The sequence below is a fragment of the Pelmatolapia mariae genome, linkage group LG15, assembly GCF_036321145.2.
Source record: "Pelmatolapia mariae isolate MD_Pm_ZW linkage group LG15, Pm_UMD_F_2, whole genome shotgun sequence".
Lineage (NCBI taxonomy): Eukaryota > Metazoa > Chordata > Actinopteri > Cichliformes > Cichlidae > Pelmatolapia > Pelmatolapia mariae.
In genome coordinates, this window is record NC_086240.1 from 8,615,293 (window position 1) to 8,635,861 (window position 20,569).

A 20,569-nucleotide genomic window follows, 5' to 3' on the forward strand; every position below is an offset into this window, starting at 1 on the left:
TTTCTCCTGAGAACGCTCGCTGTGGCTCAGGTTTGGACATCAAAGCTGATGTGAAAAAAAGGCTAACAGAATATAAGAAAAAGAAGAAAACAGATGGACGACAAGGAGAAGATGATCTGTCAGCCTGTGATGAGAAACTCATTAAAAATAAATAAAAAGCACCAGTGGGATAGTGCCAAGATATTAGACTGTAGGTGATGACATCCAGCAATAATAGAAGTAATTTTTAATGGAAGACCAGATATTTTAAGATAAGAGAAAAGGAATGCTGGGATATGTTTAAGTAAAAACTTTAAAGTCTGCATCTTTATATCTCCTATTTTGTTTTCTTTACATACAATTTAATTTTAGGTTAAATCTGACTGTAATTCTGAGCATTTTATTGATTTATGGTGTTTTTGAAAACAGTAAATAATAACCAATAGGCAATAATAGTAGTATAATAATCATGCTATCATCTTACTATAATGATTGTAGCCTATGTTTGTCTGTTTCCTAACTCCACCTAGGCAATCATAATATTTTCATGTACAGATTCACTTCTACATTTGTTCATGAAGTATATGTAAATTCAGGAATGAAAATGTTGATAAATCAGTAACTTGTGCTTGAAACATTTGTACTTAATAAATAACTGTACTTATTAAATAAGGGCCATTTGTAAAATCAGAAGAATAGACTCAAATTTCTTGCATTGTGTCTTTTTTGTTGTGATGTGCAGAGGGTGTTTGTTTGGGATCTGGATGAGACGATTATTGTCTTCCATTCTCTGCTCACAGGCTCCTATGCACAAAAATATGGCAAGGTAAGATTGTTTTACTGTGTCATCATCGTGCTATGTTAAGTTTACTGTTCGTAAAACTTCTATGTGTATCTACGCTTGACTGCCCATTGGATTCACGAGCAATGAACCTTCACATCGTGCCAGATTTAAACCTTGAGCATCAGTTTGACTACTAACACAACTCATAATAGATCATCCATAATAACTGAGCCATCGAGAGGAGGGCCTAATCTTGAACTTTACAAAAGGTGGGCATGAAAATAAAGCCAGTGTTGTTTCTTGAACCTTCAACTCCCCAAGTGAGTCTATTCATGTGGATACTCATTTAAAAAATCTGGTACAAAAAGAAAACTAAAATTGTTACAGTAGAACAGGAGGTAAATTTGACTAGAACTCACCCAGTTAAATGATGACACCTAATGTTACGCATTATTAGAGGTGTGGCGTGTTGGTGCTGACACCAGCAGCTGCACCCAGCAGCTGTCTGCTAAGCTGCACCTCAACTATGTAACGCAGCCCTAAGTACACCAAATGATTCAATAGTTTGTGCAGCTAGCTTTAGCAGCAATAACTTGTTAAATTGTTTGATGTCCACAGCACTTAAGTGGCGTTTAGATCTGGACTTTGATTGCCTTGTTTGTTGTTGTTTTTTCCTTTTTCCTTTTTCAGTCATTCTGTTGTAGATTTGCTGCTGTGCTTGAGGTCATTGTCCTTTGCGTGACCCAATTTGGGCCAGCTTTAGCTGCTAGACACATGGCCTCAAATTTTACTCCAGAACACTTTAGTATACAGAGCAGTTCATGGTCAACTTGATGACTGCAAGGTGCCAAGGTCCTGTAGCTGCAAAACAAACCCAAATCATCACCCTGTGTAACCGCTGTGGCAGACAGTTGGTATGAGGCATTTGTGCTGATATTCTGTGTTTGATTTTCTCTAAACATCACACATTATGGCCACACATCTCCACTTTGGTCTCGTCTGTTCAAAGGACATTGTTCTAAAAGTTCCTGTGGTTTGTTCAGAAGCAACTTTACATCCCTAAATTCTGCCTCCATGTTCACCCTGCCCGGGAGCCTTTCTTCTGGTAACACTTCCAAGCTAGCAATTCTTGTTCAGTATTTTTTCTAATTGCATTGTCATGAGCATTTAGTATGCTACCACAGACCTGTAAAGTCTAAGATGTAGCTCTTGGGGTTTTGGCTATTTGTCTGAACATTTCACGGTATAACTTTAAGGTGAATTTGCTGGGGAGATTTGGGCACACCTGAATGATCTGCACTATTAAACAGCTAAAATTCCTGCTGTTATAAGGGCGCTCACACTTGCTGCATAGTTAATCAAGGGTATACTTACTCTCTTGAAGATTTTGATGGTGATGGTTCGCTGTTCAGGCTACTGTGCCCTTTGGTGTAGGGAGGTGTGGAGCTTTTTTTGGTGGTACATGGCCACATTCTGAAAATATATCCCACCTCTTCTTTATATTTACAGGTGGAAAATAACATTACATGCTAGGTTAAATTTTAGCTTTGAAAGTTAATGTTTTCTTGAAAAGATACAATCAACATAGATTAAAATTGGTAATTTACCATAAATTGGTAAATTATATAATGTAGTGAGGATCTATCAGTGAAGCAGATTTTTAGGGATACCAATACTCCATCTTCATACACCATCTCTGAAACCAGACTTTCCATCCTTACTTTGATTTGACAATGAGCACGCAAAGTGAATAAGCTTCATTTGTCTCTGTAGATTATTTAAAATGACATCAGCCACTTCAGGAATGTTACGGTCAATTTGGGATGATAATCTAATGGATTATAAAACAAGTCTTTAAATGTAGCTATTAATAATTGCCAATGCTTTCTGTAATTGAATGATAATTTAATGTGCTAATTTCTTACTTGGGCTGATGTTTATTCCACTTTTCTCTGTGAACTTATTTGGTGGTCTCTCCTTCTCCCATAACAGCATCCCTGTTTATAGTTCCCTTTATTTTAATAAAAAATGTTCTTGGCACTGATCTGTGGTCGTCCCGCGTAGCCAAGGCTGCAGATTTTTATTGGGTGATGTCGTTTCCTGTGGGCACCGGCATGGCCACCAGCCCGCCTGTACGGGCTTTGCATCACAAATCCGTTCTGATATTGCTGTTTGGCAGTCGAACAAAAGCTGGCACAGCGCACGCACAATTTGGAGCCCGACTTGCATTGAGCCATAGGAGCCCAGGCTTTTTACAAATAGGGTTTGCAGGCATTGATGTCCTTCCTAGTTGTTCTGCATTTGTGGACTTTAATGTTTGGCAATTGGGATTTAATGGGCATAAGACAGGCCCTGGTGAGTTGTAAAACGCCATGTGCATGAGCGAGGGCACACGTGGTCTTGATGGATAATTCAGCCTCTTTGTGTTGTATTTACTGTAGAGAAGCACTGCATTGAACGGAAATATCACAAAAGAAGTTTGTGACAAGAAGTGAGGTTTTGCATTTGTCTTTACTTGCAAACTAGTGAATTAGATGTTTCCAAGGGCTCAAATCGGGGTTTAATGTACCCTCTCATAGCACGCCACGTCGGATTACCCGCATGGCTCATGACAACTGGCAAATCATTGGCATTAAAAAAAAAAAAGGCCTCCTAATATTTGCCTGAAAATATTTGCGAGAGAATTTTTTTCACCTCGTTTTCTGCCGCTGCCCTTGAGAAATATAGCAGCAGCTGTGTCTGTTCACACCTCACCCAAAATAGTGTTTACACTATTAACATAGAAACCACAAGACCTAAGTGCCCCTCTCATGGAGCTTTGAGGATACAGCTGCTCCAAATGATGTTTTGCCTTTTCGTCAATACAAGCATAGACGTCTTTATCACACAAGCCAATCTCACTCTCTGTTTCTTACTATACTTAGTATCCTGCTCACATCATGAGGAAGTGTTGAGTTTCCAGAGCTTAAGTGATACCAGCGAAGGTGAAGAGTGCATCTGGATTTTTCTGTGATAGCTTGAACTTGACAAAAAAAAAACAGACAACAGCTTTTAAGGAGCCTAACATACATAGCTGGTGTCCCTTGGTTGGTGTCCAGCATAATTATTACTTCTGTGTCTCTGTGACAGATGTTAAAGAAGTAAAAAGAAATGCAGTCAAAATGGCTGCTTTCCAGAGACGTTCTGGACAAGTGCAAAAGTTTTAAGTTTCTCTTACTAGTCAAACTTTTGTGACACTTACATCTCTTACCAAGAAATCAATTGCAACTAACAATTTATAATAAATAATTCTCTTTTGTGCAGTAATATTATAATAGTTATTTAGCAATAACAAGTAAGAGTTATTGACTTTTGTATGCGTGTAGAATATAGCCAGTGATGAGTCATAGTGGAGATTTAACAGATGCTCTTCAACCTCTGTCGTTCACTGTGTGTCAGAGATAACAAATTTCAGTAACATGTGTAGTTATGGTACAAAACCTTTTTTCTCAAAGTATATGTGGTGACAGTTTTGATTAAATGAAAAAGACTTTCGGCGATCGTCCCCAGTTTTCCTCGCCGTTAACAAATGTTGATTTAAGATGCACTGCCTTTTGCACTTTCTGACACTCATGAATGCCGCCAGTTTCTCTCGCTTTCCGTGCCTGAGCACCTCGCCCGCTCACTTTCACTCTCCTTCCTGTTAGTTTCTTTCTATTCTGGTCGTCTGACAGCGTCAGCGAATCGTGCGGCAAGCTGTCGACCCTTGCTGACCTATCACAGATGATGGTTTTTGCAGCTGAGCGCTAGCCTGGCAGAGCAGGCCGCTTTCTCCAGAATGCCCGCACACACACACACATAGACACACACAAACCATTCACACACCACATACACTCCAGGCATCTGCCTTTGAGGGTACCTACAATTTGCAACACACACACATGGAGGGACACAATCTTGCTCCCCGCCCCTCAAAACGTAAGGAATGCTGATGGGACAGAACAAGTGCAACCTGTCTGTCAGCGTCTGCGGTGATGAGCGGAACGTACCAAGTATACAAATAGGGGTTTGTTGGGGGTGGGGGTCTAAAATGGTTTTTGAGATGGGAGTAAGTATTAACTCTGGAAATTTGTTGTCATGTTGATGTCATGATGATGTTATCTTCCTCTTCTCTTAGGACCCTCCCATGGCGGTAACACTGGGTCTGAGAATGGAAGAGATGATCTTCAACTTGGCTGACACACACTTATTTTTTAATGACCTGGAGGTGAGTCACAGCTGTTAACATTGTCAACAGTTGAAGTTTTTGCTTCAGCTTTTGCACAAAGCGTAATGTTGAGAATGTCATTGTTCCACTGATTTGATATACACACCTTATCATACACCAGCTTGGACTGAGCAAACGGCAGGGCACACCACTGTCAAAATTCATGCTCACAGTCACATCTAAAGCCAATTTACAATCAACAGTTATCTTAACTTTTGACTTTTAACGTTAATACATTTCATTTATCTGTATTTGTTTCTCTATAGTTTTCTCCTGTTCTTAACTAATTGTGAAGCACTTTGGTCAACTCTGTTGCTGTTAAATGTGCTATAGAAATAAAATTTGAATAGAACTGAATTGAATTAACATAATGACTTTGGGCTGTGGGAGGAAGCCTGAGGTCCAAACCATTACCCAGTTAGATACAACTGCTGCCCTCTAGTGGTGAAAAGGAAGTTAACATACTGTAAATGTCACAACATGTCTATATTCTATCTTTAGCACATTGTGCTTGCTATAATTGTTATTTGTATGTGTATCTGTATACAGGAATGTGATCAGGTGCATATTGATGACGTGTCATCAGATGACAATGGCCAGGACTTAAGGTGATTATTTAAAAATTAACTTTTGTGTAAAGTTGTAGAATTCATTCATTTCTGTAGATCATATATTCAGATAAACATTAACAACATTTGTCCAGTTTGTGTTTTAATATTAACTTGATGATTAAAATTTTAAAAGTATGTAGATGATACTTAACTGCATTCTTACAAATAAATGCTTGCCGTTATGTTTGTGATACCAATACCAAAATACAAATAACCATCTTGTTTATTTTTCTACCAGAGCAGATTTTCAAATAAAACATATTATTATTATTGACAGTACTTACAGTTTTGCAACTGATGGCTTCCATGCAGCTGCAACCAGCGCAAACCTGTGCCTGGCTACGGGTGTCCGCGGTGGAGTCGACTGGATGAGGAAACTGGCCTTCCGCTACCGACGAGTCAAAGAGTTGTATAGCACGTACAAAAACAATGTGGGGGGTAAGCCAATCAGAATAGACTCAGAATAGAGTTGAAAATGAGTTTTACTTTAGTTAAACTCTACAGGAGTTGAAATGTTCTAAAATTATATTCACACCCTGCCTGGGAAAGGGGGGAGCATTCAATCCTGATCATCTATAAGATGTTAAAAAACGGTTTTGTTTTGGGGGGTTTTAACTTTGTATAGAACTATTTAAATATTAAAGTTAATTAATAACAGAATAGAAGAATAGAATAGTCCCTTGTTGTCACAGGGAACACTGTGCAATGAAATAGTGGAACAGTATAGACATAGATACAAATACAGCAAATACAGCTTATTTTTTAATGCTCAAACAAAATTGGAGTGCATTGTAGAGTGCTTATAGAGTAAAGAAGTTGGTGCTGTGTTTTAGGTCTGCTGGGTCCTGCTAAGAGAGACGCCTGGCTGCAGCTCAGAGCTGAGGTGGAAGCTCTGACTGACTCCTGGCTCACCCACGCACTCAAGTCCCTGTCCATAATCAGCTCCAGGTGCCACTTTCCATTTTATTTCCACACTTTACACAGATGGCAATGTCTCTTCTAGTCCTCTCTTCCTTTGATTTCCGTGGTTAAGAGTTAGGGTTGGAACTGAGCACCAGTGGACACTAGAGGCACTCGTGGATCTATTCATGCATTTACCTTCCCACCTCCACTGTGCATAATATGGACTATTCTTTCTCTTTGTCCCTCAGGAGTAACTGTGTAAATGTGTTGGTGACCACAACACAGCTCATACCAGCGCTGGCCAAAGTTCTCTTATATAGTCTGGGATCTGTTTTTCCTATTGAGAACATTTACAGTGCAACAAAAATAGGTAAGCACACGTAAACACACGCATCTGTACTCATGCGTACACAGTCCATAAATTTAAAACAAAGACTAAATTAATGATTTCATTCATGGACTGAATTAAATAATACAATATATTGTGGAATGGAAGTCATAAAATAGTAACTGGATAGATACAGTACTGTACAAAAGACTTGAGTCACTCCTCATATCTTTGTTTTTCTAGGAAAATGGGAAATAGGTGCAATGATTTATTGAAACATGCACAAACACACACGGGAAAACAGTCCATTTGTACAATTCACACAAGTTTGAAAGTCAGTGTTTAATACGACCACTTTTATACACAGCCTGGACTCTCTGATTTAGGCTTTCTGGTAGATTCCTTGAGCAGTCTTCAGGAATAGTTCTCCAGGCTTCTTAAAGACATTCAAATCTTCCCCTCTCCGTCAAGAGAGAGTGTGTGTGTGTGGGTGTTTTAAATCCAGGTATGCTTTTACTGCATCCTTTCCTTTTTTTGTGCTGGAATGATTCATAGGTCAGTGTTAAGATGTTAAATGGCTTAACAAGCAAAAAAATCATCCCTGTGAAAATGATCAGATATAAGAACTCGACTTAAAATGGTGAAAAAGCTGCAAAAAATATCGAGACCATTGCTAAACAAATTGCAACATAATCTGGATAGCTAGAAGCAAGTGAGGGGTGGCTCAAGACTAATTTAAACGTGTGCTCTTATACTAATAATGTCAATGATTTTGATTGAAAGGGAAGATGACCTTTTTGAGCTGGATGACATCACACAATCCGAAACATAGCTCCACCCAGCAGATGTTTCATTTGCCACATTAGGTGAAGTCACCTGTGTGGGTGTAGAGTGTCTTTAGTATGACTCACTTATCCCCACACTTACAGTATTCTTCCAGTATTATATCCGCACTCAGCTCGTGCGTTCCCGATCTGGCCTCGACACACATGTCGCTCAGGCCGCACGCCTACACTCTGAACGGACTCTAACCTCAGCTGGTTGCGACAGTGTACCGCAACCATGGCCAGTGCTAACTTATTGAAGAGTGGAAACAAAACAACTCAGACTGGGGTTTTGGTAGAAAGATACAACACTCAGGAAATGTATGTGTGTGTCACTATGTGATATGCCTTGATTCAAACAGATGCAACAATCTGATATCTTTAAAAACTAGTGTTTAAGGTCAGATGCCATGCCACTTCTGGGTACGCTATTTTTAACTATTAAATAACTAGACACCATCTTGTGTGTTTGTGTGTGTGTTCACTTCACCCTAGTACGCACAGCTCTACCTCTTCCTGTGTTTTATTTCCATCTAAACAAAGGAAAAACCTGTGAAAGCCATTTGTTTGTCTCCAGGCAAAGAAAGCTGTTTTGAGCGTATAGTCTCCCGCTTTGGCACAAACATTACATATGTTGTGATTGGCGATGGAAAGGATGAAGAGCATGCCGCCAGCCAGGTAAACATATGACACCTGAACTTTGACCCCTCTGACCATGTGACCCTCCTTCCTCCCCCTTGTTTATTTGTTTTTTGCAGGAAAAGAGAGTTGCTTTGAACGCATAATGCAAAGGTTTGGCAGGAAAGTAGTGTATGTTGTAATTGGGGACGGTGTGGAAGAGGAACAGGCGGCCAAAAAGGTAATGGACCCGAAACCTCACCGTGACCCCCGCCTACTCAGCACAGCGTGTGCTCTGATTGGACGAAGCCCGCCTTTCTTTGCTGCTGCAGTTTTGTGTTGGTCCTTTACTTTTTCTGGTCTACTTGCTTTGGTTTTTGTTTTGTTTTTTTTATGGAGTGACAGGAGACTTTTGCAGCCGTCAGAGTGAAAATTTGAGAATGAGCCTCAGCTGCTGATGGATATTTTGCACCAGCTTTTTCAGCGTCAGCTATTCCAAATTTGTGTCAATAACAGATTTTTATTAGATTGACATTGGCATCTGCAGTTGTGTAATGAATGGCTGTGTAAATGTACACGCTGACTGGGCTGTGAACAGCCTCATTTGTTTAGAGCAATGATCCTGCCGTATCCTGTGACGTGTCTCCTGTTATGTGTTTTTAACTGATGTTGTAGTTGTATAACAAAAAAAAGGGAGATAAGTAGTGATCTATTTTAAGTTTGCTACACCAGAATATTTTCTTAATCCTCTCTTCTACAGCTTTGGGTTTCATTCATCGTGCTGGGTGCTGGGGTTGTTAAAAGATGGCTTTGCATTTTGGGATATACTCTTTTTTTTACTTTCTTACTGAGCACTAAATACATTGGATTTGGATGGTTTTCAACATTAGCATGTTTCCGCTCATCTTAAAATGGGTTCAGTCCCCCTCCTGGCCCCCATCAGTCTACACACAATACTCCACAAGAACCTAGTATAATAGGATTTTGAAGTGTTTTGTCAAGTTATTAAGAATAAAAACCTGGAATAACCCATTTGCATGACTACCCTTCACTTGTGTTAAAGCTCCTTTGGCAGCAGCGAACGGAAATGAACCTTAAAGCTTTCATTTGAAGGTTTCTCCAGTTCTTCTTGGCAAAATTGTTAAACCTCAGCCAGCTCAGTCAGACATTTTCAGGTCTCTCCAGAGGTGTTTAGGTCTGGACTCTGGCTGGGTCAGTCCAGGAGTTTTCCCAGAGCCACTCCTGTGCTTTTTTGGCATTGCACTAGGGCCTTTTTTACTGCTGAAATATAATCCTGAGCACTCTGACAAAGGTTTTCACTCAGGATTTCTCTATATTTTCTGCCTTCATCATTCCCTCTATCCTTACTGGTTTCCCAGTACTTGACAGAAAATTACTGATGGAGCATAATGCTGCCACCTCCGTCTTTGACTGTAGGATTGGAATTAATGAGGTGATTCTCAGTGCCTAGTTTCCTCCATTCGTCTGTCTTCATTTTAGATCAGATTGGATTACTGTCTTAATGAATGTTTCTCCCATCCCTACAAAGGATTTTATTCATAGTGACTACTGGGTTCTTAGTTACATGGCCTCCTTCCCAGTTACGGAGTTTGGCTGAAACAAGGAGGACATTTAATAAAAGTAGGAAGCACCACAACTGTGAGTTTCATAACAACAGGTTTGTTATCATCCATCCATTCATCCATCCATCCATCTTCTGCCACTTATCTGGCACTGGGTCATCAGTCTACGCAATACAGCAATTTGCAAATTACATCAATACGTATTTTATTCACAACACAGGGGTCATGTTTACCTCTGTAGCATTCCCTTTTTTTTAACAACAGTCTGTAAATGTCTGGGAACTGAGGAGACCAGCTCCTGGACTTTTGGGAAAGGAATGTTGCTCCATTCACACAGTCCAGTGTCATAGCATCAGAAATGCAGGCTTTCGAAGTGAGCACTCTTTAGTCCATTTTACCAAAATTTTGATTCATCTGACTGCAGAACAGTTTTCCACTTCCAAAACTGAGGTTATTGTACTAAAAATCTTAAAGATACAGTGTCTAACCAGATGCTTACTCTGGATGGCTTTACCTTGGCCTCCAGTAACACTGGGATGAGTCTTGGAGTCCTTTTTGACCAGGATGTCTCCTTCAATGCACATATTAAATATTGTAAGGTCTTTACCTTACAATAAAAAGCACCTTGAGGCAACTGTTGCTGTGATTTGGTGCTTTATAAATAAAACTGAATTCAACCTGATGCTCTTTTCATACCCAGTCATCTTAATGGCCTGCCTCAAGTTAACTTGATAAGTAGCAAACTCTTCATCTAGATATTTGTTTTAGCACCACTTTTAGGCTTTTCTTGTCCCCATCCAAACTTTTTTGTGATATTTCGCTGCCATCAACTTCAAATAAGCCAACATTTCTCATAAAATGGTATATTTTCTCAGTTTAATATCTTTATTAAAATATGGGTTTATGAGATTTGCAAATCATTGCATTCTCTTTTTATTCACATTTCACAGAGTGACCCAACAGTTTTTTGGGGTTACGCATGAAGACAATATTTCTGTCTCTAATTTTAGTACAGTATCACAGGACTCTGAAAACTCTGTTGTTTTGTTATTGTGGAGTATTATGTGTAGACTGTGTTTAGAAAAAAAACTGAATTCATTTCAAGATTAGTCTAAAACATAATAAAATGTAGAACAGGGTGTAAAAACTTCCCACATACAATTTTGGCACCACTGTTAAACCTTTTTAGGAAACTATTGACTTCAAGCTACAGTCAGCAAAAAGTTAAATTAGCTTAGCATAACGGCTGGAAACATTAGGGAAACTGGTGTTTTAAAAAGTAAAAACTTCTTAGTCTTTACAGCTCAACAATTTAGTTATATCTTGTTGATTTAATTATAATGAAAACAAAAGTCAAAAACAACAGCTGCAGGGATTTTCTATGGGTTATATGAGTGTTTCAAAGTAGAGGCTAGCATCAGTCAAAGTAGAGGCTAGCATCAGTCAGCACAAATCTTGTTATCCTTCATACATTTTTTTAAAGTTCTTTGTACATATTATTGCTGATACATGTATGTTACAATTAAGTTGGTGATATTGAGAATTGCCCTTTGTAGATTTTTGTGCTTTTTTTTAAGGCTAAGGTACCTATTTTTAAAATTTTTATGCTAAGCTAAACTGACGAACCGCTGGCTGTAGCTTCACCAAGAGGGGAGAGATGAGTGATATAAATTGTGTCATCTGATGTAACCTTCTGAACAGAAGGATAAGCATAATTCCCAAAATGCCACCCTTTGTCTTAAAGCCTTAGAAATGCATGGATTTTTGTTTGCAGTGCAGCTACAAGCTACAGTAGTGTAGCTTGCATGTGTTTAGGCGGTGGTGGTGTGCAACAGTGATAATTGTACATCTGATTTTAATGATGTGTGTCCACTCCGCAGCACAACATGCCTTTCTGGAGGATATCAAGTCACTCTGACCTGCTGGCATTACACCAAGCACTGGAGTTTGAGTACCTGTAACTATTATAGCAATATGGACTCATTGCATTGTCACATGGACACGGTCAGCCAGGCAGCCCCTTTCTTTTGTATAACTATTTAAGAACACACGACACTGCAAGTGTTTCTGTGATTACTTTCGTTTCCTGTCTTGTTTTTTGAATGTCTGGATTTACAAACTCGTAATGGTCTTAAGAGGTTAAAGGAGGTAAAGAAGAGGAAAGTGGGATTAGGAAAAGGCTATCCGACACATCCTTGCTCAGCCCCCCTGGTCCTGATGCTGGGGACAGACCTCTGAAAATCCAGTCTGCTGTTCTTGCAGCTGTAGCAGGCTAAAACTGTCAAGGCTTAAGACCTTCCTTGGACTGGGAGGATATTTTTTTTCCCTTGAGATCTAGTTTGTGGTCAGAGCACCCAGGTGGAAATGAGGACTTGTGGCATCACTTGGGGGGGAAGATCATTGGCTATGCATTAATTTGAAGGCTTCTCTGTACAGACCATATCATGTATACTGGGATAACAGCTTTTTTTGTAAGGGTTTTGTTCCCGGTGGTATAATAATCACGACAAAAGAATGCAGTCTGTGGTAGAAATTTGTGTAAATTATTTACAATAAACTTACATGACAGTGGTAGGGTTTTGGGGTTGTTTTTCTTTTTCTTTTTGGTCAAATAATTGGAAATTTTGATGCTTTTTTGTTTTTTCCTTCTGGTTTTTGTATTTTGTTTTCTTTCTGGTGGGTGGGGCTTGAAGATGTGCGTCATGATGTGTTGTGCCTTAATGTGTTTGAATGTCTTTTCTTTATTCAGAAATGTCTATGTATGTAGATATAAAGGAGAAAACTTATCCACATGACCTATGCATCTTCTTTCATAAAAGAAACAAGATCCTTAACACAACCTGTGATACTCTGAAACTAAAGTCACAAAATGACAGGGCTATAATAAGAAGGGAGAGCAATCTGTTAGTGAGCACACTGAGCCTAAAGCTAGAGTTTAACATCCCTATTGTGCTCTACCTGAACAGATTGCCTTTGAACCTTATACTGCATACCTAACTCCTCTTAAGGTTATTTTCATGGTTTTTGCTTAAAAAAAACATGAAAACCCAAAAACAAACGCACACACCACACAGGTACCATTTCCTATTCTGCTGATGTACTGAGAGAGATGATAAACAATAGAATATTTTGATTTTTTTTCCTAAATTCAGAATAACAACTGTCCCATATTCAATATCCATTTTGTGTACATTGAAGAATTCTAGGCCTTTGTTTTAATTTGATTATGGTTTATTTATAGTTCATAAAAACCATCAGAATACTTGATTTCAAGCAGTATAAACACTCTTTCCTTTGGTCTGCTCAAGTACCCACAACCTTAAGGAAGACTGCTGACTTGACAGTTCTCCGGGTCATGATCATTAACACCTTCCATAAGAAGGGTAAGCCACAGAAAGTCACTGTTGAAAGGCTGGTTGTTCACAGTGCTGTATCAACGCATATTCATGGAAAGCTGACTGGAAAGGAAAGGTGTCGTAGGAAAAGGTGCACAAGCAATGGGGATGCCAGCTGCCTTGAGGGCATTGTCAACAACTTGGGTGAGCATCACAATGAGTGGACCGAGGCTGGTGTCAGTGCAGGAGCCACCAGATGGAAAGAGGCTACAAATGTCAAATTCCTCATGTCAAACCACTGCTGAACCAGAAATGCGAGGAGCATCTTACCTGAGCTGAGGAGTAAAAGAAGTGGACTGCTGCTCTGTGGTCTCAAGTCACCTTTTCAGATTAAAGTAAATTTGGGATTTTCATTTGAAAATTAAGGTCCCTGAGTCTGGAGGAAGAGTGGAGATGCACCCAGTCAAGTTTTTTCAGTCTGATGATTTGGATTTTCATGTCAACTACTAGTGTTGATGGTAGTCGGTTCATTATGTTTCATCAAGTCCAAAGTCAATACAACCATCTACCAGGAAATTTTAAAGCACTTCATGCGTCCATTTGCTTACAATCTTTATAGAGATGCCAAAACCTGGCTCCTGCTTGCAGTACCAAACCTAATGGCTTCCCAACTGAATCTAACATGAACACGTGTTCTCTGTAGAGTTGCTAAAGTCAAGGGGAAGATGGAAAAATAATCTGACACCAAAATACAGACGATCTGAAGGCTGCTTTCAAAGCAAACTGGACTTTGATTATCAACTCAGCAGATCCACAAACTGATGCAGTAATTTGAGGCAAAGGAGACGCCATTGAGTTCCATTTAAATGAAGCTGGGCATTTTCTGTATTATAAATTAATGATCTTAGGAAATATTCTAATTATCAGGCTTGATGTATGATTTCCTTGACCCATTATATTTAAACCAAAAGTAAAAGGCTTGAAATATTTCAAGTCATACTTGATAAAAGAATTAAATTATGCAACAAACTCGTGATAGTCTGGCTTTTTGATGTACTCGATTGTAACCTGAGGAAACGTATGCAAACCTGCACAAGGTAAATGGAAGGCTTCTCGTGCAAAAGGGTTTCACATGCACAGTGTTGGGAAGGTTACTTTTAAAATGTATTCCAACACGAACACAGTGTACAGTCGAGTCTTAATAGCGTACTTACAACTGGGCTCGTCAGGCACTCTTTTTGGCTGCAGTGGTTATTATTATATTTACATGCTTCCAGCTCCCGTTTCTGCTCAATGACAGCTCGTACTTTTCCACTCGCCTTTTTCTCCCTCCTCTTGCTCACAGACACATAACGTGTATGGCAGTCCATTCTCCCTGCAGCACGGACTACACTGCCCACGAGGCTACATTCTTTAGAGCTATGCCTGTAGCATTCTGCCTATTAGCTTAGCACAACAACAACAACAACAAAAAGGCGCTCTCTCACCCAGGAAACGTCGCAGAGAGAGAGAGAGCGTCGCCCTGTAACCATGGCAACCGTAACGCTGCCGCCTGGAACAGCAGAGCGTAGCTGTCAAACAAAACCCAAACAGTCCTGACCCGCGACAATATGAAACAGGAGAGTACCGCCGTGTAATTCATTTATTTCAACAAAGTAACTGTATTCTAAATACCACCTTTTTAAAAAGTAACTGTAACGGAATACAGTTACTCATATTTTGTATTTTAAATACGTAACGGCGGTACATGTATTCCGGTACTCCCCAACACTGCACATGCATCAGTTTATGTAAAAAAAAAAAAAACAAACAAAAAAAAACATAAGCGCTGTTATTAGACTTGGTGGATTTCATGTCATTTTTTGGCACTAGTACTATAGCAAATAGAACAATCTAGAAAACCAATTACTTCAATGGTATTCATCTCAACTATTTCATTTCTCTCCAATTAGGTAAAGGTTATTCCTTTATATTCTTTCTTGGATAATGTTCCATTTAAGTGCTTTCATTTGATGTTTGTGTTTTAACATTTCAAAGCTCTAATGTCCAATGTAATACATTGGGAGGCATTCAGTGTTACACTAAAACCAATAGAAAAACAATTTATATAAATTTTAAAGACGTTTTGAAAGCTTCAACAATGTTCATTATCTGACTGGCATTTTAGTTTTTAGTCAAACCAGCTAACACAGACAGCTACTCCATGGAGCCTAAACCATAGTGACCTCAACTTGAGGTCAAGTTAAGGTCACCAGGATTTCAAATCAAATCAAATCACTTTTATTGTCACGTCACATGTGCAGGTACACTGGTACAGTACATGCGAGTGAAATTCTTGTGTGCGAGCTTCACATGCAACAGAGTTGTGCAAAAATACAATAACGTAAAACAAGCAAAATATAAGAATGGCTAAATCTGAGAATAATAAATATATGTACAATATAAGAGTGTATGCATTACTGGATGTGTATACTAAATATGTTGGGGGGGGTTTTACGTGTGTGTGTGTATACATATTTTACAAATTAAATAGATTAAACAATAAAATAAAATATATAAAATAAAATATACAGAGGTTGGTGGTTGGACATGTGCAAAACAAGTGGCATTTATATACATATATTTGAACTTTTACTAGATGCTCCTATGGTGTGAATTTCAAAACTCCACATTGCACGGTTCAAGTTTCACTCGTTCATACTCACAAATTTTGGATCCATGCTGCTTGACCATCAACGTTTTCTGACTAAGCAGTAAAAAATATTATCCAGAGGGCAAAGAGCTTTTTCCAAAGGAAAAAAAAAAAATCAGAAATTCTCAATTTGGAGAGTGAGCTCATGAAATGATGCACTAACCAAGCTACACGATTGGTACACAGTGAAATAATGCTCAATATCCAACCAAGCAACTCAAATCAATAACACACTCCAGAGCCTCATTTCATCTTTTTATTGACACTTCATTTCTTGGACTTGGAGTATTCCTCAATCACATCCTTTGCCTGGGACTCCTTGCCATAATCCTGTAGGGGGGATAAAAAAAAATAAAATTAAGGTCAACTGAGCCTAACATCACAGACATGTAAGGCTACAAACATTATACAGCCATTTGAAAATAAATGCAAGTTTATTACGCAAGGGAAACATAAAATAGCTACAATTAACATGTGTCCAGCAATATTTAAACATTACTTGTTTCAGTCTTTGTCATAAATTACCTAAATAAAGTACCTTGATGAGATTGATCTGATGCTCGGCACAGACGGCCTCCACCAGCATGACGTACATGGGCTCATCGTAGTTGGCAGGAAGCACGCAGAGATGGGCTTGACGTCTATGAAAGAACAGGGGAAAAAAATAAAATTAACTCACATTAAAGGCTACTACATTATACCAGTCACACTTTAAACTGATAGGATGGCTCAGATACACGTGAGAAGTTAAAGCTCTCTCAAAGGTTTAAGACTTACTTGTCCAGAGCCTTGGCAGCCTCACAGATACCTCGGGCCAGGCCATCGTGGATGAGTGCGGTCTTGAGCACTTCAGGGAGAGCGGTGTTGACATCCATCACACCTCCGGCAGGACTGCTGTTGGAAGTAAGATGAAAACTATCTTAAAATTTTGAGGAAGATGAGCACAAGAAATTGGGGTCTCTTCAACTGAGCTTTTGGCATGTCAGAGCGGCGAGCGTCTCACTCATTGTAGAGTGAAGGGGTATCTGACAAAAGATGGGGTCATCAGTCATGCACAAAAGCTCAGCTGGAAAAAAACAAAATAATGAAATTTCAGAATAATATCCAGACTAAAAACTTAAAACTTCCATCTATAACAGGTTTATCAAGCCTTCCTGCATCTAAACTGGACTAATATAAACGCGTCGTATACAACGGTTTGGAACTCCTCTCTTGCCAAGTTAAAATTAATTGTAAATGTTGCAGCCAGACTGCTGACTGGCGTTGGCAGTCTTGCACTGGCTCCATGTGCATTACAGATTTCTGTAAAACGAGGCATGTGCTTAAAGCCTTAAACGACATGATATAGCCCATCAAGGTGTACATGTTTAGCTTCTCAATCAATTAAATCTGAGCTGAAGAAAGGCCAACTGAGTCAGTGTTCTACACAACGCTGTCACATTATAGTACAGGCTCAACTGTATTTCAGACAGAAATTGGGTAACAATTGGCAATCTCCTCACAGTGTTCAGTAGAGGGAGCCAAATTATCATCAGCGATACAGCTAGGGATGGGTTCCCACGGTTTCAATTCCTTGGAATTGTTTGCCATTTTTGCAAACGATTCCCTTATCGATTCCAGTCGCCCCGAATGACATCACCACGTTGCGGAGCGTCATTTACCTGGCAGGAAACATGGCGGCCCAAACGCTAAAAAGTTTGGTTATACTTTACGAGAACAGATGACAACAGGGCAACTTGCAATACTTGCAAAGTAGATATTTCATTTAAGGGAGGAAACACTACGAATATGCAAAAGCATTTGCTCACAAAACACGCGATAACCTTAAATGAATGTCGTGTTTTTAATTCCGCTCCGGACTCGTGAATCTCAACCCAGCAGCAGCGGTAACGTTTGCGCGTCCTCTCCCGTTAATGCGGCAGGTAAATAATCAACTAACAGTGCATATTATGTGAGCGCGATCTGCTTTATTACAAAACCTGCCATTACTGTGCGCTGCATTTAGGTGACCATGATGAGAGAGACAGACAGAGTCTGTCTGGCGCTCGCTGGCAGTTGTCGCTGCAGTCTACCGGTAGCGTCTCCTTTCAGGCCAGGATAGATGAATGTCACCGAGCAGTGACTAAGTTTGTGGTAAAAGGCTTGCACCCATTTGCCACAGCAGATGCCCCCGATTTTCGGTAAGTGAATGTGTTTAATTGTAGGCAGGGACATTACTGGATATTCTTGTGTAATTGCTACAGAATAATTTATGTTATACTTTGTTATTGCTACAGAAGAATATTTATTTTATTGTTTTACATTTACAATTTTTTTCCCCTGGGCACACTGTGACACCCCATTGAAGAGCCATAGGCTGTGGATCTCTTAAGATCTCACTGTTGGGTTTGTAAGGCCATGTTACTCCTAAATTTCTATCTTGTTCAAAGAGAAGATATAAAACAAAGTTCTAAGCTAATCGACCTTAGTGTTCTCCTTTTTTTTTAAAAAAAGGAATCGATAAGAGAATCGATAAAGAATCGAATCGTTAAATAGAATCGAAAATGGAATCGGAATCATGAAAATCTTATCAATACCCATCCCTAGATACAGCAGTGCTACATTCTCTTTATGCAACTGGTTAAAAATAATAATAATAATAATAATAATAAAAGAAAGCAGTCCAACTGTCCATGAACATCAAACCAAACCCAAGCAAATTCAGTACCTTGATGAGATTGATCTGATGCTCGGCACAGAGGGCCTCCACCAGCATGACGTACATGGGCTCATCGCAGTTGGCAGCAAGCACGCAGAGATGGGCTTGACGTCTATGAAAGAACAGGGGGAAAAAAAAACATTAACTCACATTAAAGGCTACTACATTATACCATTCACACTTTAAACTGATAGGATGGCTCAGATACACGTGAGAAGTTAAAGCTCTCTCAAAGGTTTAAGACTTACTTGTCCAGAGCCTTGGCAGCCTCACGGATACCTCGGGCCAGGCCATCGTGGATGAGTGCGGTCTTGAGCACTTCAGGGAGAGCGGTGTTGACATCCATCACACCTCCGGCAGGACTGCTGTTGGAAGTAAGATGAAAACTATCTTAAAATTTTGAGGAAGATGAGCACAAGAAATTGGGGTCTCTTCAACTGAGCTTTTGGCATGTCAGAGCGGCGAGCGTCTCACTCATTGTAGAGTGAAGGGGTATCTGACAAAAGATGGGGTCATCAGTCATGCACAAAAGCTCAGCTGGAAAAAAACAAAATAATGAAATTTCAGAATAATATCCAGACTAAAAACTTAAAACTTCCATCTATAACAGGTTTATCAAGCCTTCCTGCATCTAAACTGGACTAATATAAACGCGTCGTATACAACGGTTTGGAACTCCTCTCTTGCCAAGTTAAAATTAATTGTAAATGTTGCAGCCAGACTGCTGACTGGCGTTGGCAGTCTTGCACTGGCTCCATGTGCATTACAGATTTCTGTAAAACGAGGCATGTGCTTAAAGCCTTAAACGACATGATATAGCCCATCAAGGTGTACATGTTTAGCTTCTCAATCAATTAAATCTGAGCTGAAGAAAGGCCAACTGAGTCAGTGTTCTACACAACGCTGTCACATTATAGTACAGGCTCAACTGTATTTCAGACAGAAATTGGGTAACAATTGGCAATCTCCTCACAGTGTTCAGTAGAGGGAGCCAAATTATCATCAGCGATACAGCTAGGGATGGGTATCGAAAACCGGTTCTTGTTGAGAACCGGTTCCCACGGTTTCAATTCCTTGGAATTGTTTGCCATTTTTGCAAACGATTCCCTTATCGATTCCAGTCGCCCCGAATGACATCACCACGTTGCGGAGCGTCATTTACCTGGCAGGAAACATGGTGGCCCAAACGCTAAAAAGTTTGGTTATACTTTACGAGAACAGATGACAACAGGGCAACTTGCAATACTTGCAAAGTAGATATTTCATTTAAGGGAGGAAACACTACGAATATGCAAAAGCATTTGCTCACAAAACACGCGATAACCTTAAATGAATGTCGTGTTTTTAATTCCGCTCCGGACTCGTGAATCTCAACCCAGCAGCAGCGGTAACGTTTGCGCGTCCTCTCCCGTTAATGCGGCAGGTAAATAATCAACTAACAGTGCATATTATGTGAGCGCGATCTGCTTTATTACAAAACCTGCCATTACTGTGCATTTAGGTGACCATGTCTGGCGCTCGCTGGCAGTTGTCGCTGCAGTCTACCGGTAGCGTCTCCTTTCAGGCCAGGATAGATGAATGTCACCGAGCAGTGACTAAGTTTGTGGTAAAAGGCTTGCACCCATTTGCCACAGCAGATGCCCCCGATTTTCGGTAAGTGAATGTGTTTAATTGTAGGCAGGGACATTACTGGATATTCTTGTGTAATTGCTACAGAATAATTTATGTTATACTTTGTTATTGCTACAGAAGAATATTTATTTTATTGTTTTACATTTACAATTTTTTTCCCCTGGGCACACTGTGACACCCCATTGAAGAGCCATAGGCTGTGGATCTCTTAAGATCTCACTGTTGGGTTTGTAAGGCCATGTTACTCCTAAATTTCTATCTTGTTCAAAGAGAAGATATAAAACAAAGTTCTAAGCTAATCGACCTTAGTGTTCTCCTTTTTTTTTTAAAAAAGGA

General features: G+C 39.6%; 2 protein-coding genes and 4 non-coding genes across 8 annotated transcripts in view; 1 reads left to right on the forward strand and 5 right to left on the reverse strand.

Annotated features, from left to right (window-relative positions):
* The window catches only part of eya4 (EYA transcriptional coactivator and phosphatase 4), a 28,343-nt gene extending 15,702 nt beyond the window's left edge, over positions 1-12,641 (forward strand). For 2 of the 3 annotated variants that reach the window (XM_063495039.1, XM_065471987.1), the window contains 8 exons: positions 722-805; positions 4,920-5,009; positions 5,559-5,617; positions 5,898-6,058; positions 6,454-6,568; positions 6,772-6,893; positions 8,253-8,353; positions 11,757-12,641. In XM_063495039.1, coding sequence (XP_063351109.1) covers positions 722-805; positions 4,920-5,009; positions 5,559-5,617; positions 5,898-6,058; positions 6,454-6,568; positions 6,772-6,893; positions 8,253-8,353; positions 11,757-11,837 — 813 coding nt within the window. In that variant the 3' untranslated portion in view covers positions 11,838-12,641. Of the gene's footprint in view, positions 1-721; positions 806-4,919; positions 5,010-5,558; positions 5,618-5,897; positions 6,059-6,453; positions 6,569-6,771; positions 6,894-8,252; positions 8,354-8,433; positions 8,535-11,756 lie in introns of all 3 variants that reach the window. The other variant, XM_063495040.1, reaches the window with a different exon arrangement.
* A 3,157-nt stretch (positions 12,642-15,798) lies between these two features.
* Positions 15,799-18,895, reverse strand: LOC134642957 (small ribosomal subunit protein eS12-like). The gene is made up of 5 exons (XM_063495073.2): positions 18,850-18,895; positions 18,611-18,713; positions 16,681-16,797; positions 16,442-16,544; positions 15,799-16,233 (listed from the first exon to the last, which is right to left on the reverse strand). The coding sequence occupies exons 1-5, from the start codon at positions 18,893-18,895 to the stop codon at positions 16,171-16,173; spliced, it is 432 nt and encodes a 143-aa protein (XP_063351143.2). The 3' UTR covers positions 15,799-16,170.
* On the reverse strand, positions 16,881-16,957 carry LOC134643922 (small nucleolar RNA SNORD101). Its single transcript, XR_010096432.1, has one exon. It is a non-coding gene; the product is annotated as a small nucleolar RNA SNORD101 (small nucleolar RNA).
* On the reverse strand, positions 17,362-17,445 carry LOC134643933 (small nucleolar RNA SNORD100). The gene has a single exon (XR_010096442.1). It is a non-coding gene; the product is annotated as a small nucleolar RNA SNORD100 (small nucleolar RNA).
* A 154-nt stretch (positions 18,896-19,049) lies between the features above and the next one.
* Positions 19,050-19,126, reverse strand: LOC134643923 (small nucleolar RNA SNORD101). Its single transcript, XR_010096433.1, has one exon. It is a non-coding gene; the product is annotated as a small nucleolar RNA SNORD101 (small nucleolar RNA).
* A 404-nt stretch (positions 19,127-19,530) lies between these two features.
* LOC134643934 (small nucleolar RNA SNORD100) lies at positions 19,531-19,614 on the reverse strand. The gene has a single exon (XR_010096443.1). It is a non-coding gene; the product is annotated as a small nucleolar RNA SNORD100 (small nucleolar RNA).
* Between the last annotated feature and the right edge of the window lie 955 nt (positions 19,615-20,569).

Excerpts from the sequence above, each read along its gene's own strand:
- LOC134642957 (XM_063495073.2), bottom strand. The coding sequence starts at position 18,895 with ATGGCCTGGCCCGAGGTATCCGTGAGGCTGCCAAGGCTCTGGACAA. Across the intron at positions 16,798-18,610 it reads ATCAGATCAATCTCATCAAG|CAGTCCTGCCGGAGGTGTGA; the intron begins GTACTGAATTTG and ends TACTTCCAACAG. Across the intron at positions 16,545-16,680 it reads GCTGCCAAGGCTCTGGACAA|ACGTCAAGCCCATCTCTGCG; the intron begins GTAAGTCTTAAA and ends GTTCTTTCATAG.